At 35.5% G+C, this 19,716-nt stretch overlaps 1 protein-coding gene and 1 non-coding gene across 8 annotated transcripts in view; one reads left to right on the top strand and one right to left on the bottom strand.

Moving 5' to 3' along the window:
• Positions 1–16,745, top strand: part of LOC105230614 (ERI1 exoribonuclease 2) — a 30,818-nt gene extending 14,073 nt beyond the window's left edge. For 4 of the 7 annotated variants that reach the window (XM_011211555.4, XM_011211526.4, XM_011211544.4 and 1 more), the window contains 2 exons: positions 15,138–15,328; positions 15,394–16,745. In XM_011211555.4, the coding sequence (XP_011209857.2) occupies positions 15,138–15,328; positions 15,394–15,968 (766 nt within the window). In that variant the 3' untranslated portion in view covers positions 15,969–16,745. Of the gene's footprint in view, positions 1–12,458; positions 14,995–15,137; positions 15,329–15,393 lie in introns of those variants that run through there. The other 3 variants (XM_011211508.4, XM_049452121.1, XM_019992165.3) reach the window with 3 other exon arrangements.
• Positions 16,746–17,040: 295 nt separating this feature from the next.
• Positions 17,041–17,113, bottom strand: Trnaf-gaa (transfer RNA phenylalanine (anticodon GAA)). The gene has a single exon. It is a non-coding gene; the product is annotated as a tRNA-Phe (tRNA).
• Between the last annotated feature and the right edge of the window lie 2,603 nt (positions 17,114–19,716).

The following is a 19,716-nucleotide window of genomic DNA, read 5'->3' on the forward strand; positions in this document are numbered from 1 at the left end:
TGGGACTCTAAATTTTAAAGCGAGATGGAATGGAAAAGTTTCAGAAGAGTCGATATCAAAATATCGAAATCAATGGCCGTGGCGCCGCCCATCTTTAAGTGAAATCCTCGGGAACTAGTTAACTGATTTTATCAAAAGGTAGTATATAACATTAATTGTATAGAAAATTGTCTTATTTGATCAGGTACCTTTACGGCATTTGGCAAATATTGTTGTCCAAAAGAGCGCTTCAATTTCTGAATATTTTATTCAGTCGGATCCCTATAGCATTTAGCTATAGTTCTTATTCTTGAACCTGCGAAAGGTTTTGTAGTTTCAGTGCAGCCGAATAAAGGTTCTTTCATATTTTATTACAATATATGTACATACATATGTAAAATGTTATTTGTTGTCTTTTATTATATTATTTTCTTTTTTCTGTTAATTTTATTTTGATTGTTTTTACATACTTATAAGCTTACAAGCTGTCTGTGCAGTCAGAAAATTAGCATAAACGCAGAGAATATGCCTTTGTGCAATGGACCTACCGAACAACCGCAAATATTGCGTCTACTGATGTATGGAAAATGTTGTCGCTACTAACGCCGCCCGGAGGATGGCGTCGCCATTTGTCATTCACTTGGGAGTGGCAACGATTGGAAACGATTCTTTTACATATGGCTCAGGACTTCCGGGTCTAGAGCAAGTATCCTCTGGGTAGCTAAAGAACATCTATTTGAAGGCGAGCTAAAGTGAGAAGGCGAAACATCCCCTCCACAGGGTTGTGCACTGGGTTTGGAACCCGCCACGTAAAAAACGACACAAATGAGAAAGTTTAAACAGCCTCGGATAAAAGACCCCCCTTTGATTATGATATGATAAAGAAGAAGAAGACTGACGCCGCCCACCCACCTGCTGCACGTCATTTCAATATTATTATCATCCTTACCACACACACCAAAGTTTACCTACAACCCTAACTTGTATTTATTATTATCGTAACAATGTTGTCGCTTGGAACTAAAAATAGATCAACTCATGAGACTGACATAGCACCAAGCACAACAACAACCGGGAATAACTACTATAATAAGCAACGGAACAGTAAATTTTTAGTCAACGATAACAATTTATATTTCGGCAAACATATATACATATGTACATAACATACACATACTGTCATATTCACTTGCAACAAAGTCAATTTTTCTTAGTCGCCAGCAATACGCACTCGTCTCCGACAATTACCGTCACACACACTCGTGTGTATGTATACTCGCAGCATATTGCGGATGTAGGGTGGAGGACCACACTGTGTTACTGATTCCGCCAGTGTGTATGCAAATACAACCGCCGGGAGCTTATTCATCGGTCCAGTTTCAATTGGCTGTTGTTCGCATTTTTCCCACTCCAGTTTTTGTTCCTGGCATCGTTGTTGTTGCTTATGCAGTTATTTTTTGCCCGAGTGTGATTACTTTGGCCTCAGTTGACCTGCTTTTAATCAGTGGCCAGCGATTCCAATGGATCCGACCGTTGTAGGCTTCTTTCAGCTTTTCACTTTCGTTTGTCGTGCGATAAATGCAACAATTGCAGTTACTCTAACATAATGTGTGTAACTGCGTTGCTGTGTGGGATTAATATTTAGGAATACGAGGGCCGATTGATTAGGCATTATTTTTTAGCATTTTCTTACACCGAGTAAGTCGAAATTGAACTCGACTTGTGACAAAGATATGACTTCGGCTTTTGAAAGCGAAAAGAACTCATCCGGATTTTTTGTATCTTCTGATCGTGATTCGCGGTTAGGAATTGACATTGAGTTATATTAAAAAGAGGTGGTTAAGGTTTCAAGTATCAGGCATGAGTTGGTTCATGTCATTTCACATCAATATTTTGTTGTTTTCTCACTCAAGCCTTTAAAATAAAGCATCTAAAACCATTGGTACAAAGCAATGAGGCTAAGGCATGGACTTTAAATCTTTATTAGGCCGATTCAATTTTTCAAATTAACAATTTTTCAAATTAGCAATTTTTCAGCGGCATAAGATTTAATTTTATTTAACGTAAAGCTGTAATGACGATGAAAATCGAGAACAGGAAATACGACTCTACGTGCCTCATTTCGGCATAATTAATGAGGATGGGTATGCTTGAAAAATTGTGAAGGAAAATATTACAAGAGACGTTTTATTGAGAAATAACATTGTACTATATTTTCGATATTTGCCACACTAGCTGTCTTCGATCGCCATTTCCTTTTTTAAAGATGTATAGGTGCTAAATTCAATTCTGCCAAGTTTTGGTTTGCATATTTTATATCATTTTTACTATTGTAAATAGTCCAAATGACAAATGAAAATATAATTTTTCTATTTTCTTATGTGTTCAAATGGTTATAGTAATTTTTAGAAAACAAAAATGAATAGTTATTGCAACGTTTTTTAACGGAAAAAAATTTCCACTAAGAAAGGATCAAACACAAGTGCCCGTTTGTTGAATATCTGGTATAGTTTGTTCTGTGCGTTGGAGAGTAATACTTGACGAATCGAAAACAGCTTCTGTTTACTTCGATATGTCCGAAACCAAACCGAGCCAATGATCAAAGCCGAATACCTTAACTGTGAATTTATAACAATCAAATTTGTATCTTATTACCTTATATTATAGGGCATAGACTCAATTAGTTTCATAATTAAAAAAAAAACTTGTATTATCTTGTTCGTTTAATTAATTAACAAACATTTGATTAACCGGTTTCAAATCAGGTGGAATGTCAGAAATCATAATATAGCATAAATATGGGGCGGAGAAGGGTCTAGGCTGATTGTATTAACTTTTAACATCGCTCAGTTATATTAGATAACATATTTTCAGCAACTTTGTTAATATATAAATCTCACAAAAATAGTGTACAGGAGTTAGGGTATTTCGTAGATCAATTTCACATATTTTCGTCTTTCAACTATAGTATACATATTCAATATTATTCGTTCAGTTAATTTTCCTAAGATATCTTACATATTGGCCGCTATCTACTGTATAAAGCTAAACAACTTTGTTTTTGGCATTACCACTAATAATGTGAGGAAAATGCTCTTTGATTTTTATTAGGGTTCCTCGCATACCACCTGGTGCTCACATATTCGAAGCATAAGCAGTTTTAATCCGATTTGGACAATTTTTGGTCATAAGGTGGCACACCTCAAAGGCAGTATTCGTGCAAACTATCCGGATACACTGATTGGTGCTGGAAAGTGGATAAATCAGACTGAATTGATAGTTATGTTATAAGTAAGGAAGGCGTGGTGTAGTCTAATTTCACCCATTTTTGCTGTGTAACAGGATAATGTCAAGATAATAATAAATTAAATTTTATAAGAAGTATGCTGAAAATATTTATCCTGAGCCAGTTGATGTATTTTACATAGCTTTAGTGGCTTCCCAATAACATTCTTGTGTCTTATTATGGGACTTTATAGGTTTTCGATTGGCGAAGGTGTGAGTCCTCCATCTGCAATACCAAATACCCTTTGGTACCAGGAAATATGTATGTATATCAAGTTTCATCAAGATATCGCAATTATTCCTTACACGGACGGACAGACAGTCAACTCATCTTGTAATTCTGATTATTTATAAATGTACATATGTATATATAAATATAGACCCCTTTATCTATCTCGCTTACTTTTAGGTGATACAAACAAACGTTGGGTATACAAAACTTTGTAAAAGAAATTTTATGAAATTAGTATTTATTTTTCACATTTAATTAGCAAGTCCAAAGTTCAAGACATTGCGTGCTCGAAGGCTCTTTGTACATAAAAACTGCTTGCTTTTTAACCAAAATGTGTTAATTGGTAAGTCATAATTTGCAATAATCTTTAACAAAAATGCCGCAGGAAAAAAATGGAACTATCTCATGTCCATTACGTGCATTTCAAGAACAATTCATACATAAATGTATGTAGTATGTACATATGTATATTAGAGGTGGTCGTTTGTTTTTCTAAAAAATTGCGTTAGCAAGAAATGTTCTATGAAAGTTTGTCATCGTCCATACCTCTGCACCATATAGCAGGACGAGAAGAATGAGTGACTTATAGTGTTTGGTTTTTGTTCGTTGAGAGAGTACTTTACTTCTCAATTGCCTACTTGGTCCAAAGTAGCACCTGTTGACAAGAGATATTCTGCGTTGGATTTCGAGGCTGACATTGTTGTTGCTTTAAAACTCATAGCAGTAAAATTTCTATTCTAAATCTACCCAAAGTCGAGATCTTTTATTCTTGGCATAATTAATATTATTGTATTAGCAAAGGAGTAAATACATATATATATATATTTCTTCTGGATATCGAAACAGTTGGATAATGAGTGTAGATCTACTACAAAATGATGACTTAAACCAAGAGAAACGCCAAAATTAATGAAGTCTAGGACTATTAATGATAACACATCGAGAATCTAGGCTGGTCGATTGACTTGCCAACATTTGTATGTCAATCGGCCGTCATAGCTTGGGATATTATATCTTTTTCAGTCTTATTTTTAAATTTTCAAATGTATGATAAGAATCATTCCTAGGAAGAAATAAAAAATGGTTACGTTGGGTAAATAATTAGATGGTTAGAATGATGCGGACATAGAAGAAAGAGATATAATGGCTTAGGAGATCGCAATTGAGATCTTTGAAGATATTGAGCGGAGCTACACTCTGCTATGACCTATGAGATAATCCGACTTAGCAGAAATATTCACCATAATAGCTTTGATAGACGGCATCGTTAATCCGGATTAACTGCATTAAGTAAAGATAACTCCGTTGCTAACTCCCATTTAATCCTCAAAATTTTATGGATTTAGCATTCGTTAGCAACATTGTTAAAAGTGGCCTTAAAATTGGCCATTTATTCTATTGTGAATGAAAAACAAGCAACACTAACAGCTGTTTTTCAAATTTTTAATAATAAAACAAGAAGTTTTATGTTATGATGTTATGTTGTAATGCAGTTTTAAAAATAACGTGTTTATATGTTTTTGTAATAAATTTTTTTTTTTAAATTGGTCGGTTAACAACCACAATGTTTATCTCAGAGATAAAGAGATGTTTAACTCCTCCCTCACTGGAAGTGAGAGAGCAATTGCTAAACGTCAAAACTACTGAGCTTTGACAGCTAATCGTTTTGACGTTTATCAATTGTAAACGAGCGATGGCCAGATTGAAATCTTACAAAAAAAAAATGTAAACGGAGGGATTTGTTGCATCGTTCAAGACCACTTATAAAATATATAAAACAATGAAAATTAAATAAATTTGTGAAATTTAAAGGTATTTGATGAAACGTTTTGCAATTTAAAGCATCATAGTATTATTTTCAATGGAAAATGATTAAAAACATTTCATGATTGAGAGCGAACAAGCTTAAATCCTTTTATTGGGTATTAAAAGGTCAAAATTCAGTTCTTTTAATATACTTTAAAAAGATTTAAATAGTTCCTCCATATAACAAATAACCACTACATAGTAATTTTTATTCGTACTAAATGTTGGGTGTTTTAATTTAAAATGCCCAAAAATTCTTATTTTGTTCGATCTGGCCATAATGGAAAATGATATAAAAAACGCTTATTTTGAGGTGCTCTCACACTGGAATAAGTGGAACATCCCTTTATTCCTGGTTTATCTTTTATCCATTTCCATTGAAAATATTATAAAAATGACAATCAGGTGTTTACGAGAGTTTCAAACGCGCATAGCTGTCATCTGTCATCTATAAATTCGGATCTGATTAAGTGCGCAGCTAATCCGGATTAACGCTGCCGTCTGTCAATGCTATAAGACATATTACGGTTTCATTGAGATTGTTTGAGAAAGAAAATATAGGTTCACTTAAAAAAACAAAATTAATATTCCCAAAAAGTAATAAAGCTCGAGACCTACATATATAAAAATGGACTTTTTCTTATAGATTAATATACAATATGTACGTACTATATGTATGCAAGTTACATTGGATTGAATACGTTATTCTCGGCGCATTGACCATAAATTCAGCGGCTGTCACACAGCAGCATCGAAGATACTACACATATTACACATAAATTTGAGTCACTACCACTCTCCCCTCCTCTGCATCGCCCGGCGAGTGGAATATTGAAATCTTGTATTTAATTGAAATCTTTATTCAGAATCCATGAATAACTGTGTATGACGCTGTAAGCGAGCCGGTGTAATCTGAAATTCTGGTCAAGTACAACTTGTTCATTCTGAACGGTGGCGATGGCAGCAATTGCGGTGTAGTTTGTGTAGTAGCTAATGCTGCTGCTAGCCCTGCGCTTGGCGTTTATTTTTTTTTTCAGGCTCCACGCTCGCACATAAAATAAACCGTCGCAAAGCGGTTTATGTCGGTTATGACCTGACTGCAAACCCAAACGTTACTTGTTTGTTGGTGCTGATATTTTTTGTTATGTGCAAGCTTGGTGACGGTTGTGGTTGTTGGCGTTTTTGTTGCTGTTGTATATATTGTTCTTATTTTTGTTGTTTGCTTTACGCTATTTATGGCTGATTTTCATAGTCGCCAACCGTGTCTGCCGCACCATCTTCGCCGCATATCATCACCCCCAACCTACCCCACCAGGCAAAAGTGCTGTTACAATGCAATTATACATCAAAGAAAACAATAACAACAAACAGCTGATGGGATGAAGGAGGTTGGCAAGCACGTTTTTACGCATATATTTATGTACATATCTAACTATATATATATATACATACATACATTAGGGTGTGTCAAAAAAAAAATTTTTCGTTTAGTAGGGTCAAAGGCTATAGTTTTCTGGTCTTTCTTTTTGTAAGATGGAAAAATCATATTTTGCTTCCAACTACTTGAAAAATATCTCGCTTATCACTTTGTTATTTTCTTTATTAATTTTGATTTTTTTTTTGTAATGATGTCTATCTCGTAAACACTTAGCTTTATCGAAAAAGTATATAGACAATTTTTGTAGAACACTAAATTTCCTACAAAACAATAAGTTTTGCAATTTAAAATGATTTCGTTTTGCTGTTATACAATTGAAAAGAAAAAATTCAACCGTTTATAACTTCTTTAGAGGTATCTAAAAACCTAACTTTCAGAATACCAAGCAAAAAAACTAACTTTTTTGACCCATCCTAATATATCTACTATCAATATTCCCATATGTAAATATGCATCTGGGTGTATGCCCTTATAAGAGTGCTCTTCTTTTGTTTTTTATTTATTTTTTTTCTTTAAATAGAGAATTATGAATAGAATGCAGCGGGATTGGTGGCAATTAGTCGCTGCCATGGTGGCAGATAAGTGCAATTGCAACAATAGCCTTTATGGTAAAATTATTCTAGGAAGCAAAAAATAAGCTCAGGCAGTGCGCTTTCAAAGATGATAAAGATTACAAATCAATCTTTAAATAATAATTATTTCTGTATGGATTTCATTACTTAATACCTCTGCTATTTGTTATATAAGCGTTTTATTCAAGGTTTATTATTTAAATCAATCACAATAATTGGACACATGCACCTTAGGGCCAGTTGAAATTATGGACAAGGAGCACCTGGACTGAGGCGATTTTTGAAAGAGCTCAATTTTTGTTATCTGTTGGCAGGTGACCGACGTTAGGAAAATCTTTCTATAATTATTAATACATATGTATGTATTCACGGCAAATGTATTCTTCATATTTAAAAATCAAAAATCCGAATACTAGAATTCTGTTAAATGAAACATTTTCTCTATTCTCTATTAGGGTTGATTATTAATGGCAAACGATTGCGTTATTTAATTTAATTAGCTATTGATTTCAATAAAATTCAAATTATTCGCACGTGTAGTAATAGAAGAGATAAAGTTTTAGTTTTGAGAAAATGCAAATATAGTAAAATTAAAATCTGGCAAACCTACATATGTACATAAGTATGTATACTTATCTATGTACGTACAATATATGGGCATATGTATGTATGTACTTGCCTATCAAGTAGGTATATACATACATACATATGTATATGTATGTACATACATATTTGCTCACGTACCATTTGAATAATTTTTGATGAATATTTATTGCAAATATATATGCGTATGTGCGTATTCCTTAAAAATAAACCAAACAAATAATATTATTTTTTAGATTTTTTTATATTAATTTTTAAAACTCATTTACATTATCATAAGAACATGTTTAAATTTTACTTTTACACTCTAAACACATAGAGAGCTAAAGACTTCAAGCTTAATCTGTCAAATATTAAAATACACACTTTATTATGGACACAGTTATGTAGTTGTGCAGCTGTCTCAAATGTCTTAAATACTTGTTTTTAATTCTACTTTACGAAAATGTATGCGTGCCTTTAAAAACAATATTTTCTTTGTTTTATTAAAAAAAACATCGTATTTCCCGAAATTAAAAAATTCACTTTACCACTTAACACGTCTTTAAATGTTAAAAATATATTTTCTATCAATTATATACACGTAATTAATGATGTTGTTTAGTTTATCAATAAGAGAAATTGGTTTTTATGTTATTTTTATAAAAATATGAAAAACTTCGCAATAACTTCACTTCAACGAAAATTGCAAGGTTATGGTCGAAATTATGACATCTCTGTTGTAAATTCGAATGGGCACTGTTGATTCATGCACTGATCGTTTTCGAATTATCGATGCTCTCGATATTCCAGACTGAACGAGAATTGATAAAAATGAAAAATACACTCGAAAAAATAAACCTGGTCGGTCCAAAACCCCGGGGTTCATAACTCTTCTGTGTCCAACTTCTTCTTTCTGCAATAATAATGAGTTATAAATTTTCTTATTATGTATTGCTCATTTTTACCAATTCTCTTTCAGACTCGAATATTGAGAATACCGATATGTATTTTAATTTCTTTTTATTTTTTCCAATTAATATTAAAAACAGCAAAGCGGCAGGGGCCGATGGATTGCCGGCCGAGCTATTCAAACACGGCGGCGAAGAACTGATAAGGAGCATGCATCAGCTTCTTTGTAAATCGTATTGTGTGAAAGATTAAAGCCCACCGTCAACAAACTGATTGGACCTTATCAGTGTGGCTTCAGACCTGGTAAATCAACAACCGACCAGATATTCACCATGCGCCAAATCTTGGAAAAGACCCGTGAAAGGAGAATCGACACTCACCACCGGTATCCCCGCAAAACTAATACGGCTGTGTAAACTGACGTTGAGCAACACGAAAAGCTCCGTCAGGATCGGGAAGGACCTCTCCGAGCCGTTCGATACCAAACGAGGTTTCAGACAAGGCGACTCCCTATCGTGCGACTATTTCAATCTGCTGCTGGAGAAAATTATTCGAGCTGCAGAACTTAATCGAGCAGGTACAATCTTTTATAAGAGTGTACAGCTGCTGGCGTATGCCGATGATATTGATATCATCGGTCTCAACACCCGCGCCGTTAGTTCCGCTTTCTCCAGACTGAACAAGGAAGCAACGCAAATGGGTCTGGCAGTAAACGAGGGCAAGACGAAATATCTTCTGTCATCAAACAAACAGTCGTCGCATTCGCGACTTGGCTCCCACGCCACTGTTGACAGTCATAACTTTGAAGTTGTAGATAATTTCGTCTATTTAGGAACCAGCGTAAACACCACCAACAATGTCAGCCTAGAAATCCAACACAGGATAACTCTTGCCAACAGGTGCTACTTCGGACTGAGTAGGCAATTGAAAAGTAAAGTCCTCTCTCGACGAACAAAAGCCAAACTCTATAAGTCGCTCATAATTCCCGTCCTGCTATATGCCTGCCTCTGCCTTGGACGATGACAACAACCGATGAGTCGACGTTGCGAGTTTTCGAGAGAAAAGTTCTGCGAAAGATTTATGTTCCTTTGCGCGTTGGCCACGGTGAATATCGCATTCGATGGAACGATGAGCTGTACGAGATATACGACGACATTGACATAGTTCAGCGAATTAAAAGACAGCGGCTACGCTGGCTAGGTCATGTTGTCCGGATGGATGAAAACACTCCAGCTCTGAAAGTATTCGACGCAGTACCCGCCGCGGGAAGCAGAAGAAGAGGAAGACCTCCACTCCGTTGGAAGGACCAAGTGGAGAAGGACCTGGCTTCGCTTGGAATATCCAATTGGCGCCACGTAGCGAAGAGAAGAAACGACTGGCGCGCTGTTGTTGACTCGGCTATAATAGTGTAAGCGGTGTCTACGCCAGTAAAGAAGACGAATATTATTTTTCCATTATATCTCTCTCATTTTTATCAATTCTTGTTTAGTCTCGAATATCGAGAGTATCGATATTTCGAAGCCGATCACTGCTTGTATCACTAGTGCCCATTTGAATTTCGAAAAGTGATGCCATTTATAGCGTAAATATCGTGCAAAATCATAATATTTTTTATAGTTTTTATTACAAACAAGTAAGGAAGGGCTAAGTTCGGGTGTCACCGAACATTTTATACTCTCGCATGATAAAGTGATAATCGAGATTTCATTATCCGTCATTTACATATTTTTTTAAACGTGATACCTCAGCTCAAATACCGTATTTGTGTAAAGTTTTATTCCGCTATCATCATTGGTTCCTAATGTATATATTATACAGAGAAGACATCAGATGGAATTCAAAATAGCGTTATATTGGAAGAAGGCGTGGTTGTGAACCGATTTCACCCATATTTCGTACATGTCATCAGAGTGTTAAGAAAATATTATGTACCGTAATTTTTTGGTCCATAAGAGGGCGACGCCACGCCCATTTTCAATTTTTAAAAAAAGCCTGGGTGCAGCTTCCTTCTGCCAATTCTTCCGTAAAATTTTGTGTTTCTGACGTTTTTTGTTAGTCGGTTAACGCACTTTTAGTGATTTTCAACATAACCTTTGTATGGGAGGTGGGCGTGGTTATTATCCGATTTCTTCCATTTTTGAACTGTATATGGAAATGCTTAAAGAAAACGATTCTGTAGAGTTTGGTTGACATAGCTATAGTAGTTTCCGAAATATATACAAAAAACTTAGTAGGGGGCGGGGCCACGCCCACTTTTCCAAAAAAATTATGTCCAAATATGCCCCTCCCTAATGCGATCCTTTGTGCCAAATTTCACTTTAATATCTTTATTTATGGCTTAGTTATGACACTTTATAGGTTTTCGGTTTCCGCCATTTTGTGGGCGTGGCAGTGGGCCGATTTTGCCCATCTTCGAACTTAACCTTCTTATGGAGCCAAGAAATACTTGTACCAAGTTTCATAATGATATCTGAATTTTTACTCAAGTTACAGCTTGCACGGACGGACGGACAGACGGACGGACGGACAGACAGACATCCGGATTTCAACTCTACTCGTCATCCTGATCACTTTGGTATATATAACCCTATATCTGACTCTTTTAGTTTTAGGACTTACAAACAACCGTTATGTGAACAAAACTATAATACTCTCTTTAGCAACTTTGTTGCGAGAGTATAAAAACATAAAAATAGGTAACGCGCCATATATATTCGTAAACTGGGGCCTATTTCACTAAACTAGAAGTTCACAATTACAAGTGTTTTTGCATGTGAAATTGTGAACTTGTGAATCATTGTGTTTCATAAAAATACAATTACAAGTTTGTAGCTACAAGTGAATTCTACAAGTCACAAGTCTACAAATGATACTTTTACAAGTGATCTTGTTTCACTAAACAAAATTTGCACTTGTACACTTGTAGAATTGTAGAAAAAAAACTTAAGGTCGACGGAGACCCTAAGAAAAATTTTACAAGTTACAAGTGAATGATTAATTGATTTATAACAAATTGTTCTTAAAAATTAGTTCAAATGAACACAAAATCATACATATTTAATATTTTATGGCACACATTAATCGAATCGCATTGTTGGTTTATTACAAATTATCTATAAGCGGCAACACCACTAATCATATATTATAAATAAATGAACACGGGTGCAAGTGAAACTTATATTATATTAAGAAACTCATATTTTTTGTGTGTGCGCAAAATTAACTTATTATACGATTTTAGTGATGAAAGCGATAATGAAATCACATTAAAAAGGAGAAGACTATTTAGGCCACGTCTGGAATATGAATTCCTGGAATCCACGTTGGAGTATAATGGGCGTTTTAGGCTAAAACGTGAAAAATTTGTTTTGTTGTTAAATTTGTTGTGTCCAATACTGGAGAGGAAGACAAGTAGAAGCCATTCTCTAACGGTGCAATAGCAGCTGCTGATTACGTTACGCTGGCTAGGAACAGGAACCACATACCATGCAATAGGTGACTTGCATGGTGTGAGCAAAGCCACTGTGTGCAGAGTGGTAAAAAGCGTAGTTACTGCAAATGGAATCACTCCATTTCGTGTATGGTGGTTTGCGGACCCGATCTCCAGTTCTATTACTCCTATGCAAATTGGCCTGGGAGTACTAACGACTCTCGCGTCTTGCGGAATAGTTGTTTGTTCCGCAGAATGGAAAACGGCTGGCGTCCAATTCAGAATGGAATCATTCTAGGTGATTCAGCATATCCGCTGAAAGATTGGCTGATTCCTCCACTATCTAATAATAGAAGATTCCTCAATGCCCATAAATCAACTAGAAGAGTTGTGGAAAATGCAATTGGTATTTTAAAGGAAAAATTTCCCATTTTAAATTATTTGCGGGTGAGCCCAGAAATGGCCAGCGATGTTTTTACTTGTGCGGTTACACTTTGCAATTTTTCACGCACTGAAGAAGATGAAAACTACACAATTACTAACCTTAGTGACTCCGATAATGTAGAAAAAGACAGCCAAACCATAACAGGCATTAGAGGCCAAGCTAGGCTACAAACTATTTTAAATTATTTTAATTAATTTACAAATAAGAAAAATATTAATAAAAAAAGTATAAAGAACAAAAAGTTGTAACTAAAAAAATAGAGAATGTCCTTGGCAGCTAAGATCTCCCGCACTACACTAACTTTGTTATGTTCATTTGCCATTTTTACAAATAAACAATTTTTAACTTTTTTATAAACACAACAAGTGAGCAAACAACATTAAACACACACAACATGTGTTTTGATTGATTAGGGATGTGATAACAATCAAAACAAATTATCGATATACATATATTTACACATACATATGTTTAATTTATCAAAATAACTTTATAAAAATATTTTATTTTATTTAAAAATTCACAAGTATACAAGAACTTGTAATTGTAGAAATTGTAGTTTACAAGTGCAGAAAACTACAAGTGTTGTCAAAATTTTAATGAAACGCAATTTATCAACACTTGTGAAAATTAAACTTGTGATTGTAACTTGTATACTTGTAGAATTGTAGTTTAGTGAAATGGGCCCCTGGAATTAAAAATACGAATTTAAAGACATTCTCCATGAAAATGTGTGCACGTTTTCGGAGAAGCGCCCTCCTGAACATTTACCCAGAGCGTTACTTTTGAGAATTGTAACTTATCTCTTAAATATTTATTTCCCTCTTTCAAAAGAGAGATTAAATGAGTGGTCTTAGTTGCTACTACACTTTCTCTCTAATCTTCAGTAAACACATACAACCCTGTTTCGCAGCTGATTCACTTGACATGCTTACATACATATATTTATTTCTCTATTCTTTGGCAACTTCGCTTTAGTATTTAATATTAATAAAAATAAATATGAGTGCTTCTGAATCTACACTTATAGTAAAGAATATACCAAAATTAATAAGCGATATATCATCGATATTACCATCGGCAGCGAAGGAAGTAAAACCATTTGGCCGCCGACGCGTGCTGCTCACCTACGAGAATGAACAGGCAGCTCAAACCGTTTTGGAGCAGCTGCAGCAGTTGGAAGTTAAGCCTGGCAAACAGCTGAATGTAACATTCTTTCGCAAAAATGTGAAACCTGTTGCAAATACTAATATTGCGAAAACGACGACCTCTAACAAAGCGACGCAGACTAAACTACATCCCAGCAATGAGACGGCATTGCCACAAATCAGCATGTACGTGTCGCAGCTCTTTGCTTGTGATGCTAAATTAAATTTTGTACAGCCGCCACCACCATATCTTAAATATGCTTATCCACGTATCACACCAGATATACTAGATGCCATAAGTATTGCTTTAATGAGTAACACACGTTTTTACACACAAGTGCTTCATCTGATGAACCGCATGAATTTGGAACCACCTTTTGGCGCTAAATCGGCAGGTATATGTTTACGCAAACTTTGGCCACGTGATGTAAGCACGCAAACTATGGAGGAAGCAGTGGCAGTAAGTGAAATTTCTGAAGTATTACCTGAAGCAACTAAAGTGGTTGATGAAAAATCGGAATCCGAATTGGAATCTTCCGACGAAGATGATGCCAAATCAAACAATCCACGTACACCAATACAAATGCAATTGAAACGCAAAGCAGCTGAAGAGCTTGAAGCGCAATTAAAAAAAAAAGCGCGCCAGCTATTGCAAACAACATTACGAAAACAAAAGCGTGTGGAGAGCATCGCCAGCGCCAGCAAAAATTTGCCTCAAAACGCATTTGAACAGTCAGAATCGGTTAGTAACAAAAGCAGAATCGCAGTAAAAATACAACACCAACAAAGTATGCGACCTTTAGAGCCCCTTGTGCTGCCCTCAGATCTAAGTGCAACACGACTTTCACTAGAACAATTGCAGGCGCTCCCCGTTTATAAGAATTATCAAATAGGTGCACCTAGTAATAAATTGTATATAAAGAATCTTGCTAAAGATGTCAGCGAAGAGGATCTAAAACAGCTCTACGCGCGGTTTGTACCAGTTGATAACATGGAAATCAAAGTGATGCAACAGGGACGCATGAAAGGACAAGCATTTGTGACATTTCATGGACTGAGTGAAGTAGATGCAGCTGTAATGATGGCAAAAGCGTTAGCGGAAACCAATGGTTTTGTGTTGCGCCAAAAGCCGATGGTGGTGTGCTATGGCAAAAAGTAGACAAATGTAGGCAACGAAAACATTTTATTACTATTTTTATAAAAAATTTTAAGCTATTTGTGAATTATACTACATATATGCATGCTTTTATAGTTAAATAACTGCCCACAGATTTTGTAATTAAATTGAAATTTATTTCCGTCTTGCAGGCAACTAGGCCTTGTTGAAACAATATATGAAGAGAACGGTGCTGACAAGAACAATGCATCCAGTTACTTAAATAAGCGAAATAAGTCACAATTATCAACACAACGTTACAAATATCTAATTTGCATCGATTTTGAAGCAACCTGCTGGGCGGATCAAGCTCCACCACAATGGCGTGAGTCCGAAGTAATAGGTAGCATACCATATACATATACAATTTTCTTATTGCTTGCTTTGACATTACTTATTTCTTTATAGAATTCCCCGCTATTTTGGTGAATGTGCAGACAGGTAAAATTGAAGCCGAATTCCATAAATATGTCATGCCAATTGAATCGCCGAAACTGAGCGCTTACTGTACCGAACTTACTGGCATCAAACAGCAAATGGTCGATAATGGCATACCATTGCAAACGGCCATCATGATGTTCCAAGAATGGTTGCGCAAAGAGTTACGCGCACGAAATTTACAACTTCCGAAAATGTCCAAGGATAAAATGACTGGCAATTGCGCGTTTGTCACCTGGACCGATTGGGATTTCGGTATTTGCTTGGCGAAAGAGTGTCAGCGGAAAAGGCTGAAGAAACCTTCCTATTTCAATCAGTGGATTGATTTACGTGCAGTTTTCCGGGCGTGGTACAAATATAAGCCGTTAAACTTTGCCGATGCCATAACGCATGTCGGGCTCACATTTGAGGGGCGTCCACACTCGGGTCTAGATGACGCACGCAATTTGGCGGCGCTGGCGCATAAGATGACATGTGATGGCGCGCCACTGGCGATAACTAAGGACCTCGCGCCATTTCAACTCAACTCGAATTGCATGCTTTAAGCGTTGAGTGGCAAGCTGGTGGTGTAGAAAGTGTGAAGTTTTATTTTATATGCCTTTTTTTATATTATCCACTTAAAATGCTTGCAATTTTTAGAAGACTTAATGAATTATTATTTAAATGTCCCGTTTAATTACTTTTTTTTGTTTGTATAAGAATTGTTATTCTCGATTATTTAAAATTTTGTGTGATTTTGAATATATTTTGTATGGAAAAATGTAATAATAAAGCGTTTAGTAATTAGTCGAGATATGTACATATCTGCTTAAATTTAGATGTATTTACAATTTTAATTGTGTTATTTTTTTTATTAATTCAAAAATAATACATATGCATTTATATTTGAACTGTACTACTTATATAATATGAGAAACTGGCGCTGAAGTGCTTATAAAATGAGAATTATTTTTAATGTTTATGTAATAGAAAGCGAAAGAATATAAATTTTATTATTATTGAATTTTTTTCTTTAAGTATGTATTATTATTTATGTTTCTTTTTACTTGTGTGTTATTTTTTTTTAACTTTTTTTAGTCTTTCGATGAGAAGTACGTACTTTAATGTTTACCGCATACTTTTTTATGTATTTATAAGTTATGAAAGCTCAACTACATTCATTAACTTAATGTGAACATTAATTATAGCATAAAAATTTACTAAGATACTAAAACAAGAGTTTTAGAAAACTGCACTTTTGATACATATACATTTTATATGCGCGAAATAATATATTATAACGGTACAATAAATGTACTACAAACATGAATTGTATAAAAAAAGAGTTTTTTATTAAGCTACTCAAGTCGTAAATTGGCGGGAGTTCTCAAAAGGAGAAAGTGACAACTTTCTTAGTTGTTACAATAGCATAATTCGTGACCGTTTCCGGAGCCATAAGTGATTTACATATTGTTGTGTTGTTTTGTTGTGATGGTAACTTAAATATATTTGTTATTGATTTTTTTACCTACATCATTAGGTCATCGAATACTCTCTTACTTTAAAACGAAAAAAATGTTAAACTTGGCATAATAATATCCCAATTCTAAAGAACAAAATTAAGAAAAAGTTTGCGAATGCCGAAACCCGGGATTGAACCGGGGACCTTTAGATCTTCAGTCTAACGCTCTCCCAACTGAGCTATTTCGGCACATTTTTAAATTCTGTCAAGAGATTTGTATAACTTACGGTGATTTTAGTCAAACATACTATGTATAATATAGAGAATTATCTTGCTCTTGAAAAGCCGGACGGCCTGTAGTACCAGGTTAGTTGAAAAATAAATTATGACGAATAAGCAACCCCCGACGAGGAGAGACAAAAGTGAAGGTTGTGGCCTGTGACCTGTCAAAAATAGGTTTGCTCCCCTATCATGCATGGGCATGGTGGGTAATACAAAAATCCACGCGCGACGGACTCACAATGAGCGGCTTCCTAGTCAGCGTCTATTCACCATGTCAGGTGCGGCTCTTAAAGTTTTTTTTGATCGAAGTACTGTGAGCGTCAAAAATAAGTAAACAGCAGTTCTATCAATATTAAAGTGTTTATAACAACGCAGTCTTTAATGCAACAATAAAAAGTTGTATTACAGAATTGAAGGCTTATATTATAAGAGTTTAACTTAGTATAAATAATAAACAAAAATTAAACACAGCCAAAAATAATTCACAAAAACTAAAAATACTCTCGTTTTTTCGCGTCAAAAACAAGTAAACAGAGTTCTGTAAAGTTAAAATCTATGTACGTAAACTAAATTAATATTCATTCTAGTATTTTGTTTACTTTCCTTTGGACTTCTGGACATCACTTATTTTTCTGAGCATGTATTCTGCAAAATTTTTTTTGTAAATTCTGGGGAGATTTTGCTCCATTCTTCAATCAAAGTCTTATTTAGGTCGTCCTTGCTTGAAATGTCCTTCTGTCTGATTTTTCGGTCAAGGTGCTCCTACAGATGCTCGATATGATTAATGTCTGGGGTCTGAAGAGGGTTATCCAGAGTTTTGGTGTTTGATATAACAGCCACTCACTTACAAATTTGGACTTGTGTTTGACCATAGGCGATCCTCCACCGTGCTTTACGATGTGGGTGACACACTTATCAGTAAAGGCTTTATTTTTGTGATCTCCAAATTTTGGGAAACTTTTTCGATTCAAATATTTCGAATTTGCTTTTGTCTGTATAAAAAATATTTTCCCAGAAAATTTCAGCCTGATTTGTATACTTTTTTGCAAATTTCAAGTTCATCTGTTATTCGCTTATGATGTATAGGCCATTTGGCGTGGTACTCGTCCATGCAAACCGCTTTTGTGTAAAGTTCTCCTGATTGTACTAGCACTTACTGTTTTACCCGATGTCTCCGCTATATCTTTTGATATTTGAGCAGCGTTTGAAGCTGGATTTGTTTTAACTTCCCGTACTATTTATCGCGCTTCAGTGTCAGTAAGGCGCTTTGGTCGGCTCGGCCGTGACAAATTTTCAACAGTCTGATGTGTACCATGTTTATTAATAATTTTTTTATTGTGCAATAGTGTCTTCCAACTATTTCTCCGATTTCGCGCAAAGATTTATCTTTTTTGTGCAAATCTAATATGAATTTTTAACCGTTTCAGTGGTCATTCGCTTGTCCATTACAAATATTGATATTTTAGCGACTTAACCTCAAAAAAAAAAACATAATGATATAAAAAATATGTTTTACTGCACTTAATCTCTTGAATAATAACGGTTTCCAAAAGATATTTGGCGCTTCCCCGAAATAAGTATTAAAAACAAACAACGGTTGTTGCTACTGTTTATTTTTTTTTACGCGAAAAAACGGGAGTATTTTTACTTTAAGTGAATTATTTTTGGCTGTGTTTAATTTTTGTTTATTATTTATACTAAGTTAAACTCTTATAATATAAGTCTTCAATTCTGTAATACAACTTTTTATTGTTGCATTAAAGACTGCGTTGTTATAAACACTTTAATATTGATAGAACTGCTGTTTACATATTTTTGACGCTCACAGTACATCGCGGCGCACTGAGAGTCCCTTTAAATCTTTTCAGCGACTTCTCTGCTGCCGAGATGGATAGTGTGATGTAAGCCTGCTCTATCGATGTGTTAGCCGCGATGTCCATCAGAAACCAGCCCCTTCGGGCTCTGGTCAAAGAGTGGGCATTGGGCGCAAGATTAGTAGTCTGCGTTGCGCCGGGCGAACGATGGTCCGTCCGTGTTTTCCAAAACCAGTAAAGCGAAGAACAGGCCTCAGGGAACTGGGGTAGATGCATAGCCCCAGAAGGTGCACCCGCCTCCTGTTTATTTCGGCCCGCCCTTACAAACGATGCGTTGGTCCAACAGAAAGAAATGGAATTTTACATGAAAAAACAATACAAATGACAGCAGAAGTAACAGCAACAGTAACATCAATGCTACTATACTGGCAAACGACGCGGGAAACGCAAGAGATCCGAACAATCCCAAAGTGCCAGGAACTGACTCCCAAAGGACACCAGTAATATATCCATTTACGCGGTCTTCGCGACTTAGTAGATCTCCCATAAAAATGCTTAGAAAAACCAACGCGATCAAGCACTGTCGCCACCAGCGCTGCAAGACAACACGCCGCAAGCGAATGCGGTAAAACCTCGCGGCGACCACATGACTGAGCATAGTGAAGATATCAAGAAGGTGTTAGATATAATGCGTCCGCCACAGCGAACAATCAACAATAACTATAGGACCTCATTGGCAATTTAACGAAGATGTAT

This window comes from Bactrocera dorsalis, chromosome 3 (assembly GCF_023373825.1).
Source record: "Bactrocera dorsalis isolate Fly_Bdor chromosome 3, ASM2337382v1, whole genome shotgun sequence".
In the NCBI taxonomy this organism is placed as follows: domain Eukaryota; kingdom Metazoa; phylum Arthropoda; class Insecta; order Diptera; family Tephritidae; genus Bactrocera; species Bactrocera dorsalis.